Source organism: Paramormyrops kingsleyae, chromosome 5, assembly GCF_048594095.1.
Source record: "Paramormyrops kingsleyae isolate MSU_618 chromosome 5, PKINGS_0.4, whole genome shotgun sequence".
NCBI lineage: Eukaryota > Metazoa > Chordata > Actinopteri > Osteoglossiformes > Mormyridae > Paramormyrops > Paramormyrops kingsleyae.
Window position 1 is genome coordinate 24,891,042 of NC_132801.1, and position 22,590 is coordinate 24,913,631.

Genomic DNA, 22,590 nt, shown 5'->3' on the forward strand with positions numbered 1-22,590 from the left:
AGTTTGCTTCTGTGAGAGTTTAACTTGGCTATGTTGTGTTAAAGTGGGACGGCGAATGTGTAATGCCGAGCCTAGAGTGTGTATTCTAAATTAAGAAAGCGAGTAAATACAGATGCTCCTCTACTTACGAATGAGTTACGTACTGAACGGCTATTTGTAACTTGAAATGTTTGCAAGTCGTTATTCAACATCATTTTAAGGGTATACAGTACGCAAGTATAAAGAACTGGGAGTATGCACACTAAGCTGCTACGCGGCGGGAGTAGCGGCCAGAAGTCATACTAGGTGGAACTGGCGCGCAGTAAGAAAAAATTGGTGTTGTGGACAGGAAGAGGGAGCCCAAAGGAACACAATTTGAACTTTCGTTTGTATGTCTGAAAGTTAATAAATTAAAAGTTTGTAATTAGGGGAGGAATCTGTATATTCAAGTGAGACTTTCTCGACTCCACTTATATTCACAACACCGAAGCTGCATCGAACTCGCCTAAGGGTAGCAAAGGGACGAGACTGGGGATACGGGACCTGGAAAACAAAAGCAAAACATCAATGGGGCACAGGGAACAGGACAGACATGCAGAACAGACACAAAGGCAATAACCAAGACAACACCTGACAAATGACAGGGAAAGCAAACAGACACAGGGGCACCAAAAAAGGAGACACAGGGAGAACACCAACGGGAGGAACAATGAGGCCAGGAGTGAACAAAGGTGCAACAGAAGGATGAGGAGCAGACACAGGGGGCACAAAACCAGGAGAAAGGAATGCAGAGGACAGGGGGACACGGGTAGCCCGAGGGAACCCCAGCGGGCAAGAGGTGGCAGCTGTGAGGCCACAGCCAGAGGGACCATTGGCGAATGCGAGGCAGGAGGGGACCTCGCAGGGGGCGAGGAGGCAAACGGAAGGATAGGAAGAGGAGGCGAGGAGAAAGGTGAAGGGGACACCAGCAAAGGCGAGGAGGGAGGTGAAGCCACGGCAAGCTACGGCGCAGCCACAGCCGACTGACGAGTCAGAGTGGGGGGACCCACAGACGACTGACGAGTCGAGGTGGGGGAACCTGCAGACGACCGACGAGGTATCAGAGGCGGGGCCGAAGGCGGCCGATAAGTCACTGGAGGGGGATGCACAGGTGACCACTGAGCAGAAGCTCGGGGAACAGCAGGTGACTGCTGAGCAGGAGTCGGAGGGCTCACAGGCGCCCCTCGAGCAGCAGCTCAAAAGACTGAGGGTGAGCCATGGGGCAGGGCGGGACACAACCCCAGCGCAGGTGTCCTCTCCCTTTCCGGGAGACCGAAAGGGGGGGACCGGGCCGGGATCTACCACACTGGGGTGGTGGCTGGGGTACTCCACTGGAGGGGTCCATTGGGGCCATCAGGAAAATCCCTGAGGGGTCCCATTCAAGCTCCTCCTCCCCCAAGGGGAAAAGAGCAGTGGTCTGATAGTCTGGGACCTCCTCAGGGACAGGGGTCATCGGAGCTGGGGGCACGGGAGCAGGGTCCAGGGGATGGGGGACTGGAGCCTCAGGGGGCAGAGCAGGAGTCATAAAAACAGGGGTAGGAGTCACAGAAACAGGCAGGCCCCACAGGGGGCGGAGCTGGTGGTTCAGGAACCGTGGGGGGCAGATTATGCACCAGCGGCGCAGGAACCAAGGGTGGCTGAACTGGGGTTTGCGCCTTGGCTGCAGGCACTGCCCGTTTAAGGAACTTGGGGACCCACAGAATAGCATCTCCAACAGACCTGGCCCCTTTAAGAGCCAGGCGTGTCCCTAAAAATGGGTGCACTCACATGGGTGAGTGGCAGGCAGACAAACTTTGGGCGTCTGTTCGGGTGGGACGATGGCGGCGTGCCTGAGTACCGCCGGATCCTGAATCGGGAGGGGTTCCTCCCGACACATAGCAGGGCAGACAGCGGGGAGACAGTCCCCAAGAAGATCACCAATTTGTCATCTGGTCTCCGATCTTTCCACTTTTTTTTCTTTCTCTGGTTGGCTGTTGTTGATGGTGGCTGGGGGGGGGGGGGTCCTCCCGGACTTCGGGCTCTGCGAGCCAGTATAGCACCTCATCAACCAGACCGAGGTAGTAGTCCTTGGTCAGGAGGGGTAACTTTTCTTGGAGTTGTGTCATTCTGTCATGACAGGAAACGCGGAAGCAGGACCAGGGAGATGAGAGATGCAGGGTTTATTCGAAATCTATCCAAATGCAGGACACAGAAACCCGTAACCTTAAAGACACGACTGGGGAAACAGACTTGAACGCGGACTGAAATACACAAGACTTATGGCAGGAAACGCAGAACAGCTGGAAAACGTAGGAAATCCACACGAGGTTAACGAGGGGGGCGTGGCACACAGGAGGATTATACGAGCCAGGCGTGACAGTATCTGTGTTCTTTCAATACTTCGTATTTAGTTTTCACAGTGGATTTGGAGAGAAGCCTTTGAATAAACCAGTAGCAAGAAAACCACTTGTGTCTGCCTGTGCTACCAGGGAATTAAGGTGAAAGGACCGACAGGTAAGTATTAAGCATGCACTATACACACGTAAAGAAGTAATACTTTTAAATATTAAAAAAACATTTTTAATATAAAGCCATAGAGAACTGAGGCACTAATAAGTCAAGAGTGATCCAAGAAGAAAGTTTTTGTAAAAGTTAGTGCTTTACAATGTGGTGTGTGCGAAATGTTTATGTTAAATATGTTCTCATTGAACTTTATGCAAGCATCTCATCTCACATCACCCTTTCTCAGTCTCTGTCTTGTTCTTGCAGTCCATCACTAGAGTTTATATACATATTTTGTCTTTGAATTTGTATTTAAGTAATATATATTAGAGTTAATTTCCTCTATTCTGTTTATTACAGTATATAGTACAATACTGTATAAACACTTAGAAATATACTAAAAATTTTATAAATGGCCCTCCAATGGGCTCACCACCTGTAGGAGGGGCCATAGGGGTCGGGTGCAGTGTGAGTTGGGCAGTGGCCGAAGGCAGGGACCTTGTTGATCCAATCCTCGGCTGCAGAAGCTAGCTCTAGGGATATGGAATGTCACCTCTCTGGTGGGGAAGGAGCCTGAGCTGGTGCGCGAGGCTGTGAGGTTCCGACCAGATGTAGTCGTGTTTGCCTCAACACACGGCTTGGGCATACTTATTGCCCCCTGGCTGGGCGCCTGTACATTGAGGTTTACCGCGGTGGACGAGAGGGTAGCCTCCCTTCGCCTTCGAGTGGGGGGACAAGTCCTGACTGTTGTTTACTCTTATGCGCCAAGCGGCAGTTCAGAATACCCACCCTTTTTGGAGTCCTTGGAAGGGGTGTTGGAGAGTGCTCCTCCCGGGGACTCTTGTTCAGCATCTTCAATGCTCACGTGGGCAATGACAGTGAGACCTGGAGAGGCGTGATTGGGAGGAACGGCCCCCCCAATTTGAACCCGAGTGGTGTTTTGTTGGGACTTCTGTGCTCGTCACAGATTGTCCATAATGAACACCATGTTCAAGCATAAGGTTGTCCATATGTGCACTTGGCATCAGGACACCCTAGGCCGCAGTTCGATGATCGACTTTGTGGTCGTGTCATCGGACTTGCGGCCGCATGTATTGGACACTTGGGTGCGGAGAGGTCTCCTTAGATGAGTGGTCTCCTTAGCGGAGGGCAATTTGGGCGTAAAAATGAAGTAGGCAGCCTTTGAGAACCGGTCCACAAAAAACAGGAGCCCTGTGAATCCCTGGGGAGGGGGAAGACCAGTCACAAAATCCAAAGCCATATGGGACCAAGGGTAACTCGGAATGGAATGAGGTTCTAAAATCCCTGCCGAAGTCTCCAATAATCAAAACCAGTCAATACACCCCTCCCCAATAATCATGTCTCCCCCAAAATGGGTGGATAACCTAACCCACCCCCCCAAAGTCTGTGCTGTGTGACTAGGGATGAGAATCGAGAACTGGTTCCGATTTGGAACTGGTTCTTATTGTTGCGAAGAACCGGAACCGTACACCTCCAATTCCTCTAGCGATTCATCCGGGGCATGGCTGCAGGACGACCATTGTGCAGTGTGCAACCAATGCAAAGCCGTTGTCACCTCTAAGGGTGGTACAACTAGTAATATGCTTAACCATTTAAGTTAAGCACAGCATTACATTTAAAGATTGCCATGTGTTCGCCACTCCGCCGAGTGCAAGCTCCGTGGTAACTAACTACGGTGCCTTAACCTACAGGCACGTTTTCTGAAACATAAACGAATTATGTTTCATCCATTTTAGATGACATGCAGTGTGGCAGCGACAGCTATCGCGTCATGCCCGGAAAAACGAAACCCGTTCATGCTAGCTTTCCAGGCAGCGAAATGTAATGAGGAGAGGGTGAACGAGTGCCTCCAGGCCGTGACAAAGTTCGTAGTGAATGGTTTGCATCCTTTCACCACAGTAGAGCAAAAAGCTTTTTGGTAGGCACTGGTAGTGAAATGCTTTCATTAGTTTTGTATGTCAGTACATTGTAAAGCAGATGTGTAACATTAAACCAGGGTGTTGTCCACTTTAGGAGCATTAGTAAGTTTAATATGTTCAAGTGTTAAGAAGATGGCCTGGTTTTGTGGCAATGTGCCCGTGTGCTTGTTACTACAGTGTTATAACAAATATTTTTAATTTATTGTTTATTTATTGTTCATATCATGCTATAGCTAATAAAACAGCTGCTTTTGGTGCTGAAAACTGCATAGGACTACTGTTTAAAAAAAAAAAAAAATATGTAGCTAAACAGGTGAAATTACCTGTCCACAAAATTATAATCAGTGATAAATTAATATTTGATTATTTTACAGTGATTAGGAATTGATAAGGCAATTGATAAAGAATCGGATCGATAAGAAGAATCGATGATGGCACCGACATCAATAATTTCTTAACGATTCCCATCCCTATGTGTGGCAAAGAAAAACAAAAAAGTTATTCTGTCACTTCTAACGTTATTTCTAGGTGATCATTTTCCATAAATATAGCTGAATTCACAGCATGTCCATTGTCTTTAAATGACATGTGTTGTAGCACCGGTAGGACTGAGGCATCGCGAGCATAATGAAGAATGAGAAGACTTGCTTTCTGGAACAGAAAACGCTCTTTATTCTAGTCCTGAACAGGACTGTAACAGGCACCCAAGGAGCACTGAACCCTTCTAACACCATAACAAAAACACAGGAAGTCAGACACCGAACTGTAAGGTACATATATGGGGGATATTTATACACAGCTAAGGACACGCGTGCATTGTACAGGATGCACATAAGATATGGGCAAACATATGCATGACAATAGGAAATGCAACTATCGCCATAACAATACAACAGGGCTATTTACAATTACAGAGAGGGGCTATTTACAACTGTCCACAAGGATGCCGGGATATGTTAATTTACATATTCATGTAAACATTTCATAACTGGAGTGTACCAATCAGCTTCAACAGGGAGATCACACTTTCTGATAGGCATCATCAAATTTTGTGAGCCCATAGAATTCCAGGAAAACGCAATGAAACAGTAGTGAAATAGATTTCAGGTCACTTACCATAAATAGAAATTATAATCATGTAAAGATTTCATAACTGCGGTGTACCAATCCAATTCAACAGGCAGGTCACACTTTCTAACAGCTGCCATCAGATGTTGTGACTCCATAAAAATCCAGGAAAACTCAGTGATAGAGCAATCAAATAGAGTTCACATGACTTATGAATAGATATCATGAATCAATAATGATTTCATAACTGGAGTGCACCAATCTGTCAGGGTCAGCACCCATCTGCCCCAACCTTTCGTGTCTCCTCCCCTTTTGGCCAGCAGGCATTGCTGGCCATTCTGTTCTCCCTGTGCCCAAGTCCTTTGTGTGTTTCCCCAGCTCCCTGGGTTGCTGCATGGTGCTAAGGGCTGAGTGTGAGGCTACTAACCGGTCAGTCATGTGTACAAGTCCAGCTGCTTCTGTTATTGTATTTAGTAAATTTGTTCCCTAGTGTTTCATTTGTATTAGTTTTCTAGTTCCCGGGTTTTGTGGTTTGAAATCTGTGTAATTGTTTTTTTTTTTGCTTTTTGCCCTTGGTTTTGTTTCACCTGCCTTTGTTATTTCCTAGTGTTTGGATTCTATTTCCTAGTTTCTGAGTTCCTTCATTATTAGTTTCACCTGTTGCCCATTTTCGTGTTGCAGTCCTTGATATTTGTCCTCACCTGTCCTGCATTAACTTGTTAACCCTCTGTATTTAAGTACCTGATCCTGCTCTGCTCTGTTTTCATGATTCTGTAATGTTGGTTATTCTGATCTGCCATGTGTGTGCGCCTCGCTGCCTGTTCTCTGTATTCCCCTTCCCAGTTTCCCCTTGTAGGTCATTTTGGTTCTGTTAGCTTACTTTGTCTCCCTGTTTAGTTTTGACTCCTCGTGGTCTTTTTTGTTTGTAGTCTTCCTAGTGTTTTTCTTTTCTGTACAGCCAGTTTGAACTGTCTCCCAATTGTCATCGTGTATATAAAAGTAAAACAATCTTTCCAATCTAAATGTGCACAGGTGAATTCTATGTTTTAAGAGCTTTTGAAGGTGGACATCAGCAAGGTAAAAGGTAATGTCTACTTAATTTAGATGCACTTTATTATAGTGTGTGTGTGTGTGTGTGCGTGTTAAAACAATGGTGCTGGCTATCCTGTGGTCCAGATTAGGTCGTGTTGCTTTTGTGACTTGTGATGTGTCTTGCAATTTTTAATGGACCCATGCCTATTACAGCCATAAAAATACTGTTCTTTTTCAGTGATGGCATTCTCATTATCAGTGTTCATCATCCACATCATGTTCTCCTTGGTGGAGCTATTCCTCGTGCCTATATGGAAGTAGTGTGGAGTGGGGTGGCCCTGGCCTCGCTGGCCCTGGCTGTGGTGCTGCTCTGGTAGCAGATCATATGCTGAGGTGCGCAGTGGGGTGGCGTCACTGCTCGCCACCATCGTTGGGCTTTGCACGGCCACCACCGTGTATCTCATTGACCACCATAAGTATGCGTGCATCGCCTGGCGTGCTCTCTGGGGGCCACTCTACGCCCTGTGCTTTACCTGCCTTGTCATTCATGATGTGCTGGTTGCCACGAGGCTCCCATTGCCCCAGTAGGCCTAGCAGTGGCCTTGGCCATACTGGATGCGGAATGGATCCTGTTGATCAATGTGATGCATCAGGGCAGGCCAGCCTGTCAGTATGAAGCACTGGACTACCTGCTGGGTCTTCTGCTGCAGTCTATGCATGAAGCAGCTGCAGGTTAAGTGGAGGGCTGCATGGTTGCTCACCACATGCATGAGTTCCACCCTGCTGTGGGCAGGCTGGATGATCTTCCACCTCCATGGCAAGGTGGTGCTCGGCTACTCCAACTGGGACGACCCTGTACAGGCGGTGGTGCTGGTGGCGCAGGCATGGCTGCTGCTGCTACTTCACGCAGCCTGAGACGCATGTCTACCTGCGCCCGTCTGCACCCTGTCCAAGGGAGGCCAGCAACACAGGTATGGTACTTTCTTTTTACTGCTTTGACCTACTGTGTGTGTGTGGTGTATTTGAGAGAGTGTAGCCCTCACAATTTCCTCCCACCCTCAGGTGCAGCCTGTCCAGGAAGTCAGCAGAATGGCAACAGCGTCGAGCAGCCCACCGAGCTGGTTATTGTAAACGAGGAAACAGTGAGCGCAGCTTCACATTCAGCAGCTAACGCGCACAAACACACTGAGGCAACCAAAACAATGAACCGAAAATATGGATTCGGTTTCTGGGCCTCACCTGACAAAAGCCTAAACACCGTGGGGGTCACATCAGAACTGAGATACACCCCCACCAGTCCAAATTACAGTACATAATATTGTTACAGGGGTGCATGTATACAAAAAGTACCCCCTTTGCAATACCAATCAAAATTAAATATATTTATTGGGGATATAAACTTACATAAATGTAACAACCAGCATATTAGGAATTCCCTTTGCCAACCAACAGTTTCCTCTGCAAAATTCTTTTGGGACTTCCCTGTTTGATGGCATAGATTGCACGAAAGCATGGAAATTGTTAAATCAATATTGCATCCAAAATAAGGTTAAAGAAATTTCTTTTAAAAATATTACATCGGGAGAGTCACGTGAGTACCTCAAGCGAGATGGCGGCTCACTAGATAAGCTCTTACCCATTCGCTAATTCTCATTTAATTAATGACGAAGTAGTTGACATTTCGTTGGAAAAATACTTTGGAAATGTCCACGATCCGGATTCTAGGGACTTAATCACGTTTTTCGACGGTATAACGATGGCGACAACATCCAAATATTTCAAGGAAGCAAACCGCATGGCAACTAGACAGACCCCACCACTCATGGAGGCTACAGCAACTTCGAGTCCGCCCAGAAAACAGACTGACGCTAAAGTGAGCTTGGAGACAGTTTTTACCAAGGTTACTAAAATGAGCAAGACCCTTCAGCTAGTGGCAGCGGACACAATCGCCATTAAAGAGACAGTGGCGGGGTTAAAAGATACTGTGAACGGGTTGCAAGGCCGAATGGAAGAGGCGGAGGGCCGTATCTCACACTTGGAGGATGTGACAGAGGGGATGGCGACAGATAAAGATGCTAAAGAAAAGAAGATATAAGCTTTGTGAGATCGTGTTCAAATGCTTGAGAACCATAGTAAGAGGAACAATGTAAGGCTCGTGGGTTTGAAAGAGAAGTATGGGACGAACGGCACCTTGGAGAGATGTGTGAAGCAAGTTTTAAGTGAGGGCCTGGGGATCGACATGGAGGGGGAATTCGAAATTGAGTGAGCTCATCGAACACCGGCCCCAATGCCGAGTGAGGATCAACTGCCGAGACCGGTGCTGATCAGATTTCTGAGGCAGTCAGCATGGGAGAAAGTACTGCGAGCCGCACGTGAGCACCATGGAATTGAGTGGGAGGATCTTAGACTATCTGTGTTTCCTGATATGACGAGGGAATTGGCTGAAAAAAGGAAGATGTTTTTGCCTGCCAAGAAAGCGCTTCAACAGTTAAATGTGAGATACACGCTTGCTTTCCCCGCTACGCTGAGATTTACCTGGAAAAGTAGAAATCGTAGTTTTACCAGTATTGAGGAAGCGGAACGCTTCATCGGCACATTGCGCAATGATGGGTCATAAACAGGTATGCATAAGATAGTAATGCTTATGGATGTTGAATATATAAAAGTCAACCATAGGTGGAAATTAAACATGGGTGTGTTTTGAGCGTTAGAGGATGTGCTGCTCGAGCAACGTGCAGCTGGATAGTGACGTAACCAGCTGCATGAGGGGTACTCCACGGACCAATAGTTATTTTTTGTTGTTGCGTGTTCTATTTGCAACTGTTTTTTTTTTTTTATATGTGGTGTTTTAAAGACCAGAGGCTGGTCAGAGCTCCCGGTTTGTTTTGGGGGAGCATTTTCTGTTAACAAACACAATCAGGTTTTATAATTTTTTTACAAAAAAAGATTCGGTCATGACAAAGTTTAATAGTGAGAATTTATTGTACCTCATAGGTTACAATGTCAATATAGGTCTATATACACAGTATAGGGCACTATGATGTGGAATAATATAACATGCATGTCTTGGAACATAAAAGGCTGTGGGAATCCTATAAAAAGAGGCAAAATTATGACCTATTTGAAACATAATAAAGTAGATATAGCGTTTATCCAGGAAACACACTTTAAAGGGGAAGAGGCTCTAAAGTTGAAGTACGGGTGGGTTGGACAGGTATTTCATAGTTCTTTTTCCAGCAAGCGGAATTGTGTCGCTATACTGGTAAACAAAAATCTAAATTTTATTTTCACTGGTGAGGTCAAAGATGGTAAGGGTAGAATGGTGTGTCTACAGACCACGATAAATGGAACTGCAGTGGTATTATGTAACATTTATGCACCAAATATAGGGGATCCTAATTTTTTCTATAAATTAAACAAGACTTTAGGGGAACTGGATGGCCAAATAATACTAGCTGGAGATTTTAACCAAGTGTGGGATGCTTTTATAGATAAAAGTAAATATAGTGATCAAACATATCCTAAAGACAGAGCAGCAATTCATATGATAAGTGAAGATCATGGATTAGTGGATATTTGGCGTCTAGTGAACCCACATGAAAGGGAATACACCTTCTATTCACATTGTCATAAATCCCACTCCAGACTGTATATGTTTTTGATCTCAAACTGTTACGTGCCGCTGTTTTACCCCGCCTCCACATCCGAACTCCGCCCACGACCAAGCCCACTCGGCCTGCCCTAGCTCCACCTCCACCTCCGGGCCCCGCCTTCGATTCCCGTACGTCGTCGTCACTTCCGTCCGGCGAAGAATAACAGCCGGACAGAGACACACTTCGGGAGCTTAGCTCATTTTCTTGGATTATTGTTGGATTGCTTTCTTTGGTTTGGATAACTCGTGTATGACATTTTGATTCCTTGGTTTACGATTCTTTGCCTTACCCCTTTTCTGTACTTTTGCCCGGTCTGCTTGACTTCCTGGTTATCGATCTTTTGCTTGTTTTTGGTTTACGTCTTCGCGCGCCCCTCAAACTTGGACGCTTTGCTGTATGTATGTTCTGTGTGATTGTTTGGTGCATAGGGAGTGATTGCCGGTTTTGGTTTGGAACTTTTTGTGAATGCTTTTTGGATAGGGAGTGAGGAGTAGCACTTGTTAGTTGGTTTTGGTTTTGCACTTAGTTAAGTTAGAATTGGGTTGTGTTTGGTAGTTGGGTTTTTGTTTATTTTGGCGATAATCACTCCTGAGTCTTTCTGCACTTAGACCATTTGTTCTGTGTCTGTCTTGCGTGAATAAAATATAAAAACTATAAAAATATCCCCTTTGTCCACGTGTGTTCCCTTGTGCACCACACCCTGTGTTTCCCTTGTTCCCCATTCCCCGTTCCCTTCCTCTGTTACGCCCTAACCCTAGACTAGGGTCGTAACAAAACACCTTGACAAAGCAGTTCACACACTGCAAAATAAATGCTGTCGCTTTATCAGATCATGCTGCCGTGAAGTTAGGAATTGATATTTGCTGTGACAAATAGAGAAAAGGCAGATGGAGATTAAACACCACACAACTGTTCCATGAGGCCTTTAGTTTATCGTTAAAAGAAGATTTCTTTGAAATTAATACTGGAAGTACAGATAAAAGATTAATGGAATGGGAGGCATCTAAGGCTTATGTTAGAAGGAAAATAATAGGGTACGCATCTAAAAGGAAAAGGGAGGATCATGACAGAATAGAGGAATTAGATAAAATAAAAAATTATGAACAAGAATTCTCAGTGCTTCTCAAACCAGTTATATCAAGATATTTGTAAACTTAAATTCGAACTACAGGAAATTTATAATAAAAAGGTGGAATACGACTTATTTAGAATGGGGACTACTTTTTATGGGGAAGGGGAGAAAACTGGTAAGCTGCTTGCTAGACAGTTGAAACAAAAGACTACATGTAATTTAAGTTAAGAAAGGAAACACAATAGTAACATCAACGAAGGAGATAAACGATGTATTACAGAAATTTTACGAAGATTTATATACTGTGAACATTTGTCCTAAACAGGAAGAATTGCTTAGTTTTTTCTCCAAGCTCAAAATGCCTACATTGTCCCCAGAGGAGATGAATGTTAGAAGGCCCAATAACAGAACTTGAAGTCAGAAAAGCTGTATCTATTATGCAGAATGGAAAATCAGCAGGGATAGATGGGTTTCCCGTTGAATATTATAAACAGTATATAGATTTACTTGCACCCATTTTAACAGAAGTATATAATGAGGCATATGCTAGTGGATCTCTACCCCTGTCTTTTAATGATGCTCTAATATCGGTGATTCCTAAGAAAGATAGGGACCCCACCGAACCCTCAAATTATCAGCCAATAAGTCTCATTAATGTAGACTGCAAGATCCTTAGTAAAATTCTTGCGTTACTGCTAGAGAAGGTGTTATCCAACATTATAAGCCCTGATCAAGTAGGATTTATGATGAATAGGTCAACAGATAACATGAGAAGGTTACTTCATTTAATCTGGCTAAACAGAGACAAACCTGACCCGATTGTCGCTCTCTCACTTGACGCAGAGAAGGCGTTTGATCGGGTGCACTGGGAATTTCTATTTACAACGTTATCAAATTTTGGGTTTGGGCCTTGTTTTATCAAGTGGGTTCAAACATTATACAAGGCCCCTAAGGCATGCGTGATTACTAATGGTAAAGTTTCTCTGTCTTTTGACCTCACCAGGGGCACACGACAGGGATGCCCGCTGTTGCCATTATTATTCAATATTACACTGGAACCTTTGGCCATGGCCATTAGGGCTAACACAAACATTCCAGGCATACAAGGGGGCGGCAAAGAACATAAGTTGTTCTTATATGCCGATGACATTTTGGCCTTGGTAAAAGATCCAGATAAATCCTTGCTTTACTTAATGGAGACAGTCCAATCCTATTCTAAAGTGTCTGGATATAAAAATCAACTGGACAAAGTCAGAGGCGGCGCCTATATCCGGAATATGTAATGAAAATATGGTAACTAAATTTGGCTTTAGATGGATTTAGATGATCCCAAGAGGGATAAAATATTTGGGTATCAAGATAAGCAGGGAGTTAGAAGAGATTCCCATTCTAAATCTGGCACCACTTTTACAAAATATAAGAAATAAATTTGACAAATGGGGAAAAATTCAGTTAACTTTATGGGGGAAGGTGAATGTAATTAAAATGGTGGTCTCACCTCAGTTTAACTATGTGCTTATGATGCTGCCACTTACAATACCACAGTCGATCTTTAATCAATGCGATATAATGGTTAAACGTTTTTTATGGAGCGGAAAAAGGCCCAGGATAAAGCTCAATAAATTATGTGCGCCTCGTGATAAGGGAGGGTTGGTTGATTACCAGATCCTCGGCTATATCAGTAATCCTTTGAAATGGCCAAATTAGCCATGCATTGGCACAATGATACTCAATTAGAATGGGTTACTATTGAAAAAACCTTGTCATGGCCATACAGCCCTATTGAGCACCTGTCTCAGTGTTTAGATACAACCACAAATCCTGTTATGAAGCACTCGAGAGGTATGGGCAAAGATTCACAAGATGCATAAATTATCACAATGTAAACAACCATACTCCTCCCTGTGGTACAATTCTGCTATTAGTATTGGGAAATCACCGATATATTGTGAGAACAGCATACGAGTGGCTTGTGTACTGTGACAGATCTGTTTGAACAAGGTGTATTTATGTCTTATAATAATCTCGTACAGAAGTATAATTTAAAGGGGAAAGAATTTTTGGAAATATCTTCAAATCAGAAATTGTGTTCTCACCAAAAATCAGCACACAGACGGAAATCATATCTTGGACTTCCTAACACTGCCCCATTTTCAGAAAAAAGCCTCTATTCTACAGGACAAACACCCATTTGCTTAGCAATGACTGCATTAATTTAAAGACAATATGGGAAAAGGACATTGGGACTGTAATCATGGACGAAGAGTGGAAAAGAATTTAGTCAAATACTGGCAAATATGTAAGAGAAGCTAAAGGACAATTTACACAGTATAAAATTATACACAGGTTTTATCTGACACCTCACACTAGAGACTATTGACACTAGACTTAATAGAATGGGTCTGACTAATAATAATGTTTGCTGGAAATGTCAAAAGGATATAGGTACTTTTATTCATTTTATCTGGGACTTATTCAGCCTTTATGGCACCAAACTTTAAATATTTTGAGCAAATGGCTTGGAACAACAATACCATTTTCACCAAGGTTGTATCTATTGGGTGACAGGGAGCAGATGCCAAATCTTACAAAGGGAGAGTTCTCTGTGATTATGCTGGGGGTCTCTGTGACAGCTAGAGTCATTTTGAGACACTGGAAAACCCCAAAACCCCAGAGTTAAAAGAATGGGTCATTATGATGACTAAGACAGCTTCGTACAAACTTTTGCTCTACATACTACATAATAAGAATAAAGCAGGGCTTCTTGTGGGTATTCCAGTTTGGGAAGACTTTTGGTATTTTGTGTCGCTGTCTTTACAAGTGTCACAATAACTTTTCATATTTTTATTTTTGGTAAGATTATTTACTTATCTTCTCTCTCCTTAAATAGTATTCCGTCTGCACCTGTTAACCACAGCCACTGTGTATATTCTGGCCCTGATGTGCAGTATTTGTAAAAATTTGTAACCTGTGTTTTGGATGATATTGTCATGTTCTTGATGAAAACAATAAAAACTTGAATTTTTATATATATATATATATATATATATATATATATATATATATATATATATATATATATATATATATATATATATATATATATATATATATATATATATATATATATATATATATATATATATATATATATATATATATAAAATAAATAAACATCAAATATACCCTGTCAAGGAAGTCTTACAGAGGTTCAAACTAGAGATTGTTTACATCCCACAAAAATCACAACTGGAGTCTACTATTCATTTCTTAAAAAAATAAAAAATAAAAAAAAAATGAACAAGAATGTTTTGGATAGATTTATATGATTATTAGCAGGATGATTGGAAAGTGACAAATGTTTATTTTAAAATGAATTAGGTGTTAAGAGCAGACATTGTGATTGTTAATTGCATACAAGAAAGCTGTCAAAACTTGTAAAATGGAAGAATTATATTCTTGGGTATTTTTCTCTTCTCATCCCTGGCTTTGTTGCTGTTTTATGTATTGCATGACCGTTCCTTTGTTGATATGTTGGAATATTGTGGTGGAACAAGCACGGAGGGGATGAGGATGTTTGACTATGCCACCCTAAGGAATCTCTGGTTGATAACCCACTTAAGACCAAGGCTCACAGGTTCATTCACACATATACAGGCAGGGACGTGATTCCATCATATACTTTTATTACTCCTATATATAAAAAAAAAAAAACTGGCAGCCTAAAACCCCAAAAACAAGACAAACCAGGGCAAGGAACAGTTTGGTTTAGCACAGGGACAGAAAATGGCAAAACGTAGGAAGGGGAGAAAGACTTCACCACCACTGCACAACACACTGCACACCACTCCACGTGTTCTCCACTAGCAGTTCCCACAGCGCCACCAGTCCAACTTGGCCCCCCAAACGGCTCCCGTCCTAAACAATTCTTCACAACACCACACACAAGAACACTAAAAAGAAATCACAATAACCAATTGGTGAAACAACTTAAAACCAAGACAAAAACAGCAGCACCAAAACAGAGGCAACAGCGGTGAACTTGAAGGGGAGGCTTGATGACTTGCACACCAGACGAAAACACCGCAAAGGCCTCGCCTCCGACAACCGCTACAGGAAACTAATATAAACATTAATAGTCTTAAAACAAATCAATTTAAATCTAACATACCCAAGCCCAGCCTACCTTGCCTCAGTGAAACTGATGATAGCCTTCATTCATCAGAAGAAAAACAATCATACGTCCGTCGTTTATACTTCTAGTAACCATTTGGCAGAACCAGATTTTCAGCGATGGAGGAGATGAGGGCTATGAAGCCCAAACTCAGGCACTAAAACCAGAGAACCCATTAGCCAGCACGTAACCGACCCTCGCTAAAAACCAGCCCGATAAAACATACTTCCTGCGCGACACAAGCAGGGCGCCCGACAACGAAGCAGCCGCTTAAAACGACAGAATACGTTACCGTTAGACTCCCAGTGCTGCGACAAGGAGAAACTAAGTAGAAGGCACACACTTGGGTGGAAACCTTCTGATATACATACGGTTCCACCCAGGCACCGCCCACCAATTAACACACATCATCACGGCGGCAAAAAAAAAACTATACTGATCGGCTGACACGACTACAACTGTTTAAAAGTAAAAGGATGTTCATTTTAAGTGGAAAGACTAACAGAATACTAATAAAACTGAAATATTCATTTTAAATACTGTAAATAATCCATTTACCTGATTTTATTAATTTTTACAATAAAATCTAAATAATGAAAAAAAGAGTAGTCTAGCGATTTTCATTTGAAAGTTGTTGGCAACACGGTATCACTGGGGTGACGTTTTTTTGAAACTGTACGAGACTAGATGACTGACGTCTTTGCGACTGCGCTATTTGTGACGTATTGAGAGATCTAGAACGTGGTAAGCACTCATGCGTATATTATTATGGATTCTTTCGGAATCTGTCCAGTCTAAACGTGCACAGGTGAGTGTTATGTTACATTTTAAGAGCTTTTGAAGGTCGACGGTCATCGGTGGGATAGAAGATAATCCATGCTAAAAAATGTCTGCTTAATTGAGATGCAGCTTATTAGACAATAGTGGTTTTTAACAATGATGCTGGCTGTCTTGTGGGGGTCTTGCGGTCCGGATTAGTTTGTGTTGCTTTTGTGACTTGTGATGTGTTCTGCAGTTTTTAATGGACCCATGCCTATTCCATCCATAAAATGATTGTTCTCTGTTTCTCTGTTTCAGTGATGGCATTCTCTCTATCTCTGTTCATCATCATGTTCTCCTTGGTGGATTCCAGCTTAGCACAGGGCAAAACTGTTCCTGGTGGCTATATGGAAGTAGTGTGGGGCGTGGTGGCGGCAGCAGGTGGGGCGGCCCTGGCCTCGCTGATCTTGGCTGTGGTGCTGCTCTGGCGCCTGCGGCGGATCACAGACGCTGAGGTGCGCAGCGGGGTGGCGCCGCTGCTCCTGCTGCTTGCCACCATCGTTGGGCTTTGCACGCTCACCGCCACGTACCTCCTTGACCACAATGAGTATGTGTGCATCGCCCGGCGTGCTCTCTGGGGGCCACTCTTCGCCCTATGCTTTGCCTGCCTGATTATTCAGGGTGTGCAGCTGTGCTGGTTGGCAAGAGGCACCCAAAGCCCCAGAAGATGCTGCCTAGTAGGCCTAGCAGTGGCCTTGGCAATAATGGATCCTGAATGGATCCTGTTAATTAATGTGGTGCATCAGGGCCGGCCAGCCTGTCAGTATGAAGCACTAGACTTCATACTGGGCTGCACCTACTTGCTGGGCCTTCTGCTGCTGGCTGCAGCCTGCAGTCTTTGCATGAAGAAGCTGCAGGCTAAATGGAGGGCTGCATGGTTGCTCGCTACCTGCATGAGTTCTACTCTGCTGTGGGCGGGCTGGATGACTTTCCACCTCCATGGCAAGGTAGCGCTTGGCCTCACTGACTGGGACGATCCTGTGCAGGCGGTGGTGCTGGTGGCGCAGGCATGGCTGCTGCTACTACTTCATGCAGCCCCTGAGACGCATGCCTACCTGCGCCCGTCCCCACCCTGTCCAAGGGAGGCCAGCAACTCAGGTATGGTACTTTCTTTTTACTGCTTTGACCTAGTGTGTGGAAGCCAAGTTAATATAGTTAATATATTTCAGTGTTTATATTTGCTGTTAAACTCATTTTGTGTAGTTAGTAATTTAATAAGTAAATTCATGGTTATAATTGAACAAAAATGATTTTATTGAATTTGTGTTGACCTGGTTAAGGGAAACTGTGAATACGTTTGCTTGCCTTAAAGGCTTAAAAAAGGGCTTAAAAACTCGGCATCGCAGATCTATGCAAATGAGTACATGCGGTGTGGAAAAAAAAGGGGTTAGTATAGCGGAGGCAAGACGCTGCAGCAGAGGAGGATAGAGTCGCACGGTTTTCCTACCGTAGTATGTTGTTGTTGTTGTTGTTGTTGTTGAGAATAACTTAGACCTGATTACTCTTGGAAGAAGATTCAACCTGTGGAATAAAAGTTTGCTTATATCTTTTCACATCGAAGTCCTGTGGAACTTTTCCTGTTCAAATGAACGTACACGAGTGAAGCACGGGAAACTGGTCTCATGGCTATACATACTGTGTGTGTTTGTGTATTTGAGAGAGTGTAGCCCTCACAATTTCCTCCCACCCTCAGGTGCAGCCTGTCCTGGAGGTCACCAGAATGGCAACAGGGACAACAGCGTCGAGCAGCCCATCGACCTGGTCGTTATTGTGAACGAGGAAGCAGTGAGTGTAGCTTCACATTCAGCAGCTAACGCGCACACACACTGAGGCAACCCAAACAATGAACTGAAAATATGGATTTGGTCTCTGGGCCTCACCTGACAAAAGCCTAAACACCGTGGGGGTCACATCAGAACTGAGATACACCCCCACCAGTCCAAATCACATAATATTGTTACGGGGATGCATGTATACAAAATTATCCCCTTTGCAATACCAATCAAAATTAAATATATTTATTGGGGATATAAACTTACATAAATGTAACAACCAGCATATTAGGAATTCCCCTTTTCCCTTTCAAGTGTTACCACTGACCTACTGAAGGATGTTTTCATTATATCTGAATACCTGTCTCTCACACCTACACAGGAAGGTGGCTCTGGTGAATGTTAGGGTGGGAGGGGAGAGAAGACTAGTCCTCAGACTAACTGATGGACATTTGAATCCCATTTTTTGCTGCTGTTGTCATTGTTTTCTGAGACTTCATTACTAACAGGAATTCCTGTACTTTTTTATACAGAGCCATCTGGGAAGCTGATGCTCCTTTGGTTCCTTTGGACTGTGCCAGCCCACTGCAGTAGATGTTAAAAATAAATAACATGTATGAAAATAAATAAATAATATATATACATATGTGGAACTCGTGGGTTTTTTTGGCTAAAGGGTGAAAACTTTCAATTAACTTTTAACTATAAGTAGCCCAACCACTCGTCAGTTCCTTCACTGTTAAAGATTTTGAGAAAACAGCCATTTTGAACATGTGGATTTTTCAACTATATCAGGATGATTGTTGTAGTTTACACTTTATGAAGAATGTAAAACAGAATCTGCTTATGAATAACATTTATATAGCACTTTGCAAGACACCCCAAGCAGTTTACAGAACCAATGGGGAGATAATTCAACTATCGCTACTGTAACACAGTAAAGCAGGGTATTAGCCTATACCTACAGTATATGACAAGAGGGACTTTGGTCTGCATTTTTTCACAGGAGCAATGGTGTTTTAGAAATGTGTAGAGTAGTTGAGGAATGTTTAAACTAGGGACTGGGGGGGCAGGGAGGTTAGTTACGAATTTATGTCGGGAGAGACGGAAAGCCCAAATAAATATTAAAAGTGGGCACTATAAAAGGCCTACCATTTGTGGTCTGCATTTAAATGCTAGGAGCATTAGAAACAAAATTAATGATTTAGAGGCTTTAATTTCATCAGACACTTACGACATTATAGGAATAACTGAAACATGGATGAGTGACAATGATGGGGAAGAAAATAATATGGATGGTTTTATGTTGTTCCGTAGAGACCGGATAAGCAAGAAGGGAGGTGGTGTTGCAGTATACGTAAAAGAAAACTTGCAGGCAAGGGAGCTCACTGATAAAAGTAAAAGTACAGAAGCTGTATGGATAAAACTGGATGCTAAAGACTCAAATGGCCTAATTGTAGGGGTTTGTTATAGAGCACCTAATGTAGCTGCAGAGGAAAGCAGAATGTTATATGATGATATCAGGATTATGAGTAATAAAAATGATGTCGTGGTTATGGGTGATTTTAATTTACCTGGGATACAGTGGAACACAGTCTCTGGCTCTTCTGTAAATGAACTTGAGATGGTGGAATTAGTACAGGATTGTTTTTTTACTCAGTTTGTTAATACCCCTACCAGGGGAGAAGCCCTTCTTGATCTTGTTTTCTCTAATAACCAGGATAGGATTGGAAAATTAGAGGTTTTAGAACCATTAGACGGTAGTGATCATAACATGGTTAAATTCGAGGTTAATTTTAGTGTCAGAAGAGCTAAGTCGAAATTAAAAGTATACAATGTTAGGAAGGCTAACTTTAATGGTATGAGATGGAAACTAGAAACTGTAAACTGGACTGAGTTATATAGCAAAACAGTTGAAGAGGCATGGGAATTTTTTAAAAGCACATTGTTGCAAGTGCAAGAGGACTTCATACCTGTTTCCAGCAAAACTAAATCTAGGAAACGACAACCAAGGTGGTTTACTAAAGAAATTAAGAATAAAGTCAGGAGGAAAAGGGCTCTGTTCCACAATTGGAAAATAACTAATGATTTCAAAATTAAGCAGGAGTATCTAAGTCTGCAGGTAGAGTTAAAAAATAACATTAGACTGTTCAAGAGGGATGTAGAAAGAAAAATTGCAGGTTTGGTCACCATACCTTAAGAAGGACATTGCTGCCTTAGAAAAGGTGCAATGGAGGGCTACGAGAATGATTCCTAGTCTTAGAGGAATGTATTATGAGGAGAGGTTAGCTGAGCTGAATCTGTTTAGCCTTGAGCAAAGGAGACTAAGGGGGGACATGATCCAGGTCTATAAGATTCTAACGGGTCAGGATGCTGTTCAGCCAAATGGCTATTTCAATATTAGTTTAAATACTAGAACTCATGGCCATAAGTGGAAATTAGCGGGAGAACATTTTAAATCAAATTTGAGGAAGCACTTCTTTACACAGCGTGTAGTTAGAGTATGGAATAGTCTTCCTGCTAGTGTAGCGGAAGCTAAAACCCTGGGTTCCTTTAAATCAGAGCTAGATAAGATTTTAAGAACTCTGAGCTATTAGTTAAGTTCTCCCCAAACGACCTTGATGGGCTGAATGGCCCCCTCTCGTTTGTAAATTTCTTATGTTCTTATGTTCAAAGTGGCCAAAATAAGGGTTACTTTGACAAAACACTGAGTTTCAGTGGAATGACTTGGTGCCTATCCATAATGTATGATGGTAACGGATAAAAATCTATCAAGTCATTAATGTTAAGAGACTGCATTCTTGTACTCTGTTTTGTTACTGAGTGCAGGTGGTATTCAGTAAAATAGACCGATTTATGCATGTCCATCACAAAATACACAGCTGGATTATTTTGAATTAAGATAATGACAAGCTCTCCAAACTCCATGAACTCATCATTTTTTGAAACAAGATAGGCTACCACAAACCACAAGGACAATATCTTTAAGCTGAAGAGTTAACCGCCACACGTCATCTTGTGGATTTTGTAGTTTGTCAGCAATTAATACAGGCGGCAACCTCAAGAAATTCCAGTTTTGGATGGCTTGACTCAAAAGTTTGGACACTTTAGAGCTGGCAGTGCATGGCTGTATGAGAGCATCAGATCCTTTGTATTTGAATTGCTTGATGTGCCGGTTCAAAAGTGAATTTGTAAGCCATTTCTTCTTCTTAATGAAATACTTCAAGTACAGTTCAACATCATAGGATAAGACGCCCTCAAATATGTTGTGACCAGTACTCGAGTTGAGGGGGGATGAGGAGGGATGTCATCCCCCCTGAAATAAAAAACAGTCAAAATCATCCCCCTTCTAAAACGAACATCCCCCCCTGTTTTTTTACCTCAGTAAACGGCATAGCAGGTGACGGTGTTGATGTGATTTTAACATCATGGACAAACGGCATGGACAGCTCGACCTGAGGGACTTCGGATTTAAAAAGGAAAAAAGCTGACGCTCCTCCTAGTTGAGGTCAAAAAGAAACTATAGGCGCGCGCGTCCTGCTTAAAGGCACCCAATTACCTCTGATTTAAATTCAAGCAGGGATTTTACAAGCAAGTATTCGTCGTTTAATCGGATTGGCATTTCCTACTTTGAAAACATACTCCGAGTATCTGACACGTAACATCCACACCATGCATGTTGTTTTAGGATAGTAAAATATATTATGTTTTTGCTTAAACAAAAATAAAAAGGGTACACAGTTGGTCTCCCACCATGTGCACTGTCATCAGCACAAAATATGTCTGATAAACGATAAAATCAGAGTCCCCTCTGATTTGTTTTTACAGCTCGACTACTGGTTGTGACCTAAACAAGGCAGGAGACCAGGCTGGCATACGTGAAAAGATTTCAAAGTATTGAAAAGAGTTTACCTTTATGCCTTTGATGTCTTGGTTGACTCCAGTTTGTAGATCACCAACAGCAGAATCGTAACTTTCAGGGTTGCGCTGTGGACCACAAACATTTGGATCATCACTCTGAAACTGTCTTCCATCTGATTGTTCATTCATCAGCTCTCCCCGAACTATCAGCAAAGGCGGAGGATTAGCAGTGGTGTTTAAATCCAGTTTTAAATGTCGAAAAATTGCATCAAACACCTATTAAAGCTCTGAATTTCAGCTATTAGAATTACATATAAAAATGTCCCTCTGTTCTGTGCCCAGAAACTGACAGGCTCAGCACGGCAGTCAACCAAAGGAACTGGCTGTCTGCAGATATTCTTAAACAATACATGAATGATTTTGGTCTTTGCGATGCCTGGCGTTCACATCACCCCACTTCCAGGGATTACACCTTCTTTTCACCAGTACACCACTCGCATTCTCGCTTAGATTATTTTTTAATTAGCAGCTCCATGATGAGGAACATCATAGAAACTCAGATACACTGTATCCTTATCAGTGATCACTCACCGGTGTCTATCTCTTTGGTTAAGGACAGAGACACACAACCAAGCAGGAACTGGAGATTCAATACATCTTTACTTAAAGAACAAGATTTGAAAAACTGAATGGGCAACGT

The 22,590-nt window shown here is 42.9% G+C and overlaps 1 protein-coding gene across 2 annotated transcripts; it reads left to right on the forward strand.

The window, feature by feature from the left end:
- Window positions 1-16,164: 16,164 nt before the first annotated feature.
- On the forward strand, window positions 16,165-18,682 carry LOC111856123 (G-protein coupled receptor family C group 5 member B-like). Of its 2 annotated transcripts, XM_023835814.2 has the most exons (4): window positions 16,165-16,246; window positions 16,516-17,355; window positions 17,951-18,042; window positions 18,563-18,682. In XM_023835814.2, the coding sequence occupies exons 2-4, from the start codon at window positions 16,518-16,520 to the stop codon at window positions 18,578-18,580; spliced, it is 948 nt and encodes a 315-aa protein (XP_023691582.2). In that variant the 5' UTR covers window positions 16,165-16,246; window positions 16,516-16,517; the 3' UTR covers window positions 18,581-18,682. The 2 variants fall into 2 exon arrangements, with proteins under 2 accessions (XP_023691582.2, XP_023691581.2); XM_023835813.2 differs by lacking the exon at window positions 16,165-16,246 and having other exon boundaries at window positions 16,312-17,355.
- Window positions 18,683-22,590: the final 3,908 nt, after the last annotated feature.

What these genes read in the sequence shown, in the direction of transcription:
- LOC111856123 (XM_023835813.2), top strand. Translation starts at nt 16,488, where the DNA reads ATGATTGTTCTCTGTTTCTCTGTTTCAGTGATGGCATTCTCTCTATCT. An exon ending in AAGGGAGGCCAGCAACTCAG is followed by an intron (nt 17,356 to 17,950) that starts GTATGGTACTTT and finishes TCCCACCCTCAG; the next exon opens with GTGCAGCCTGTCCTGGAGGT.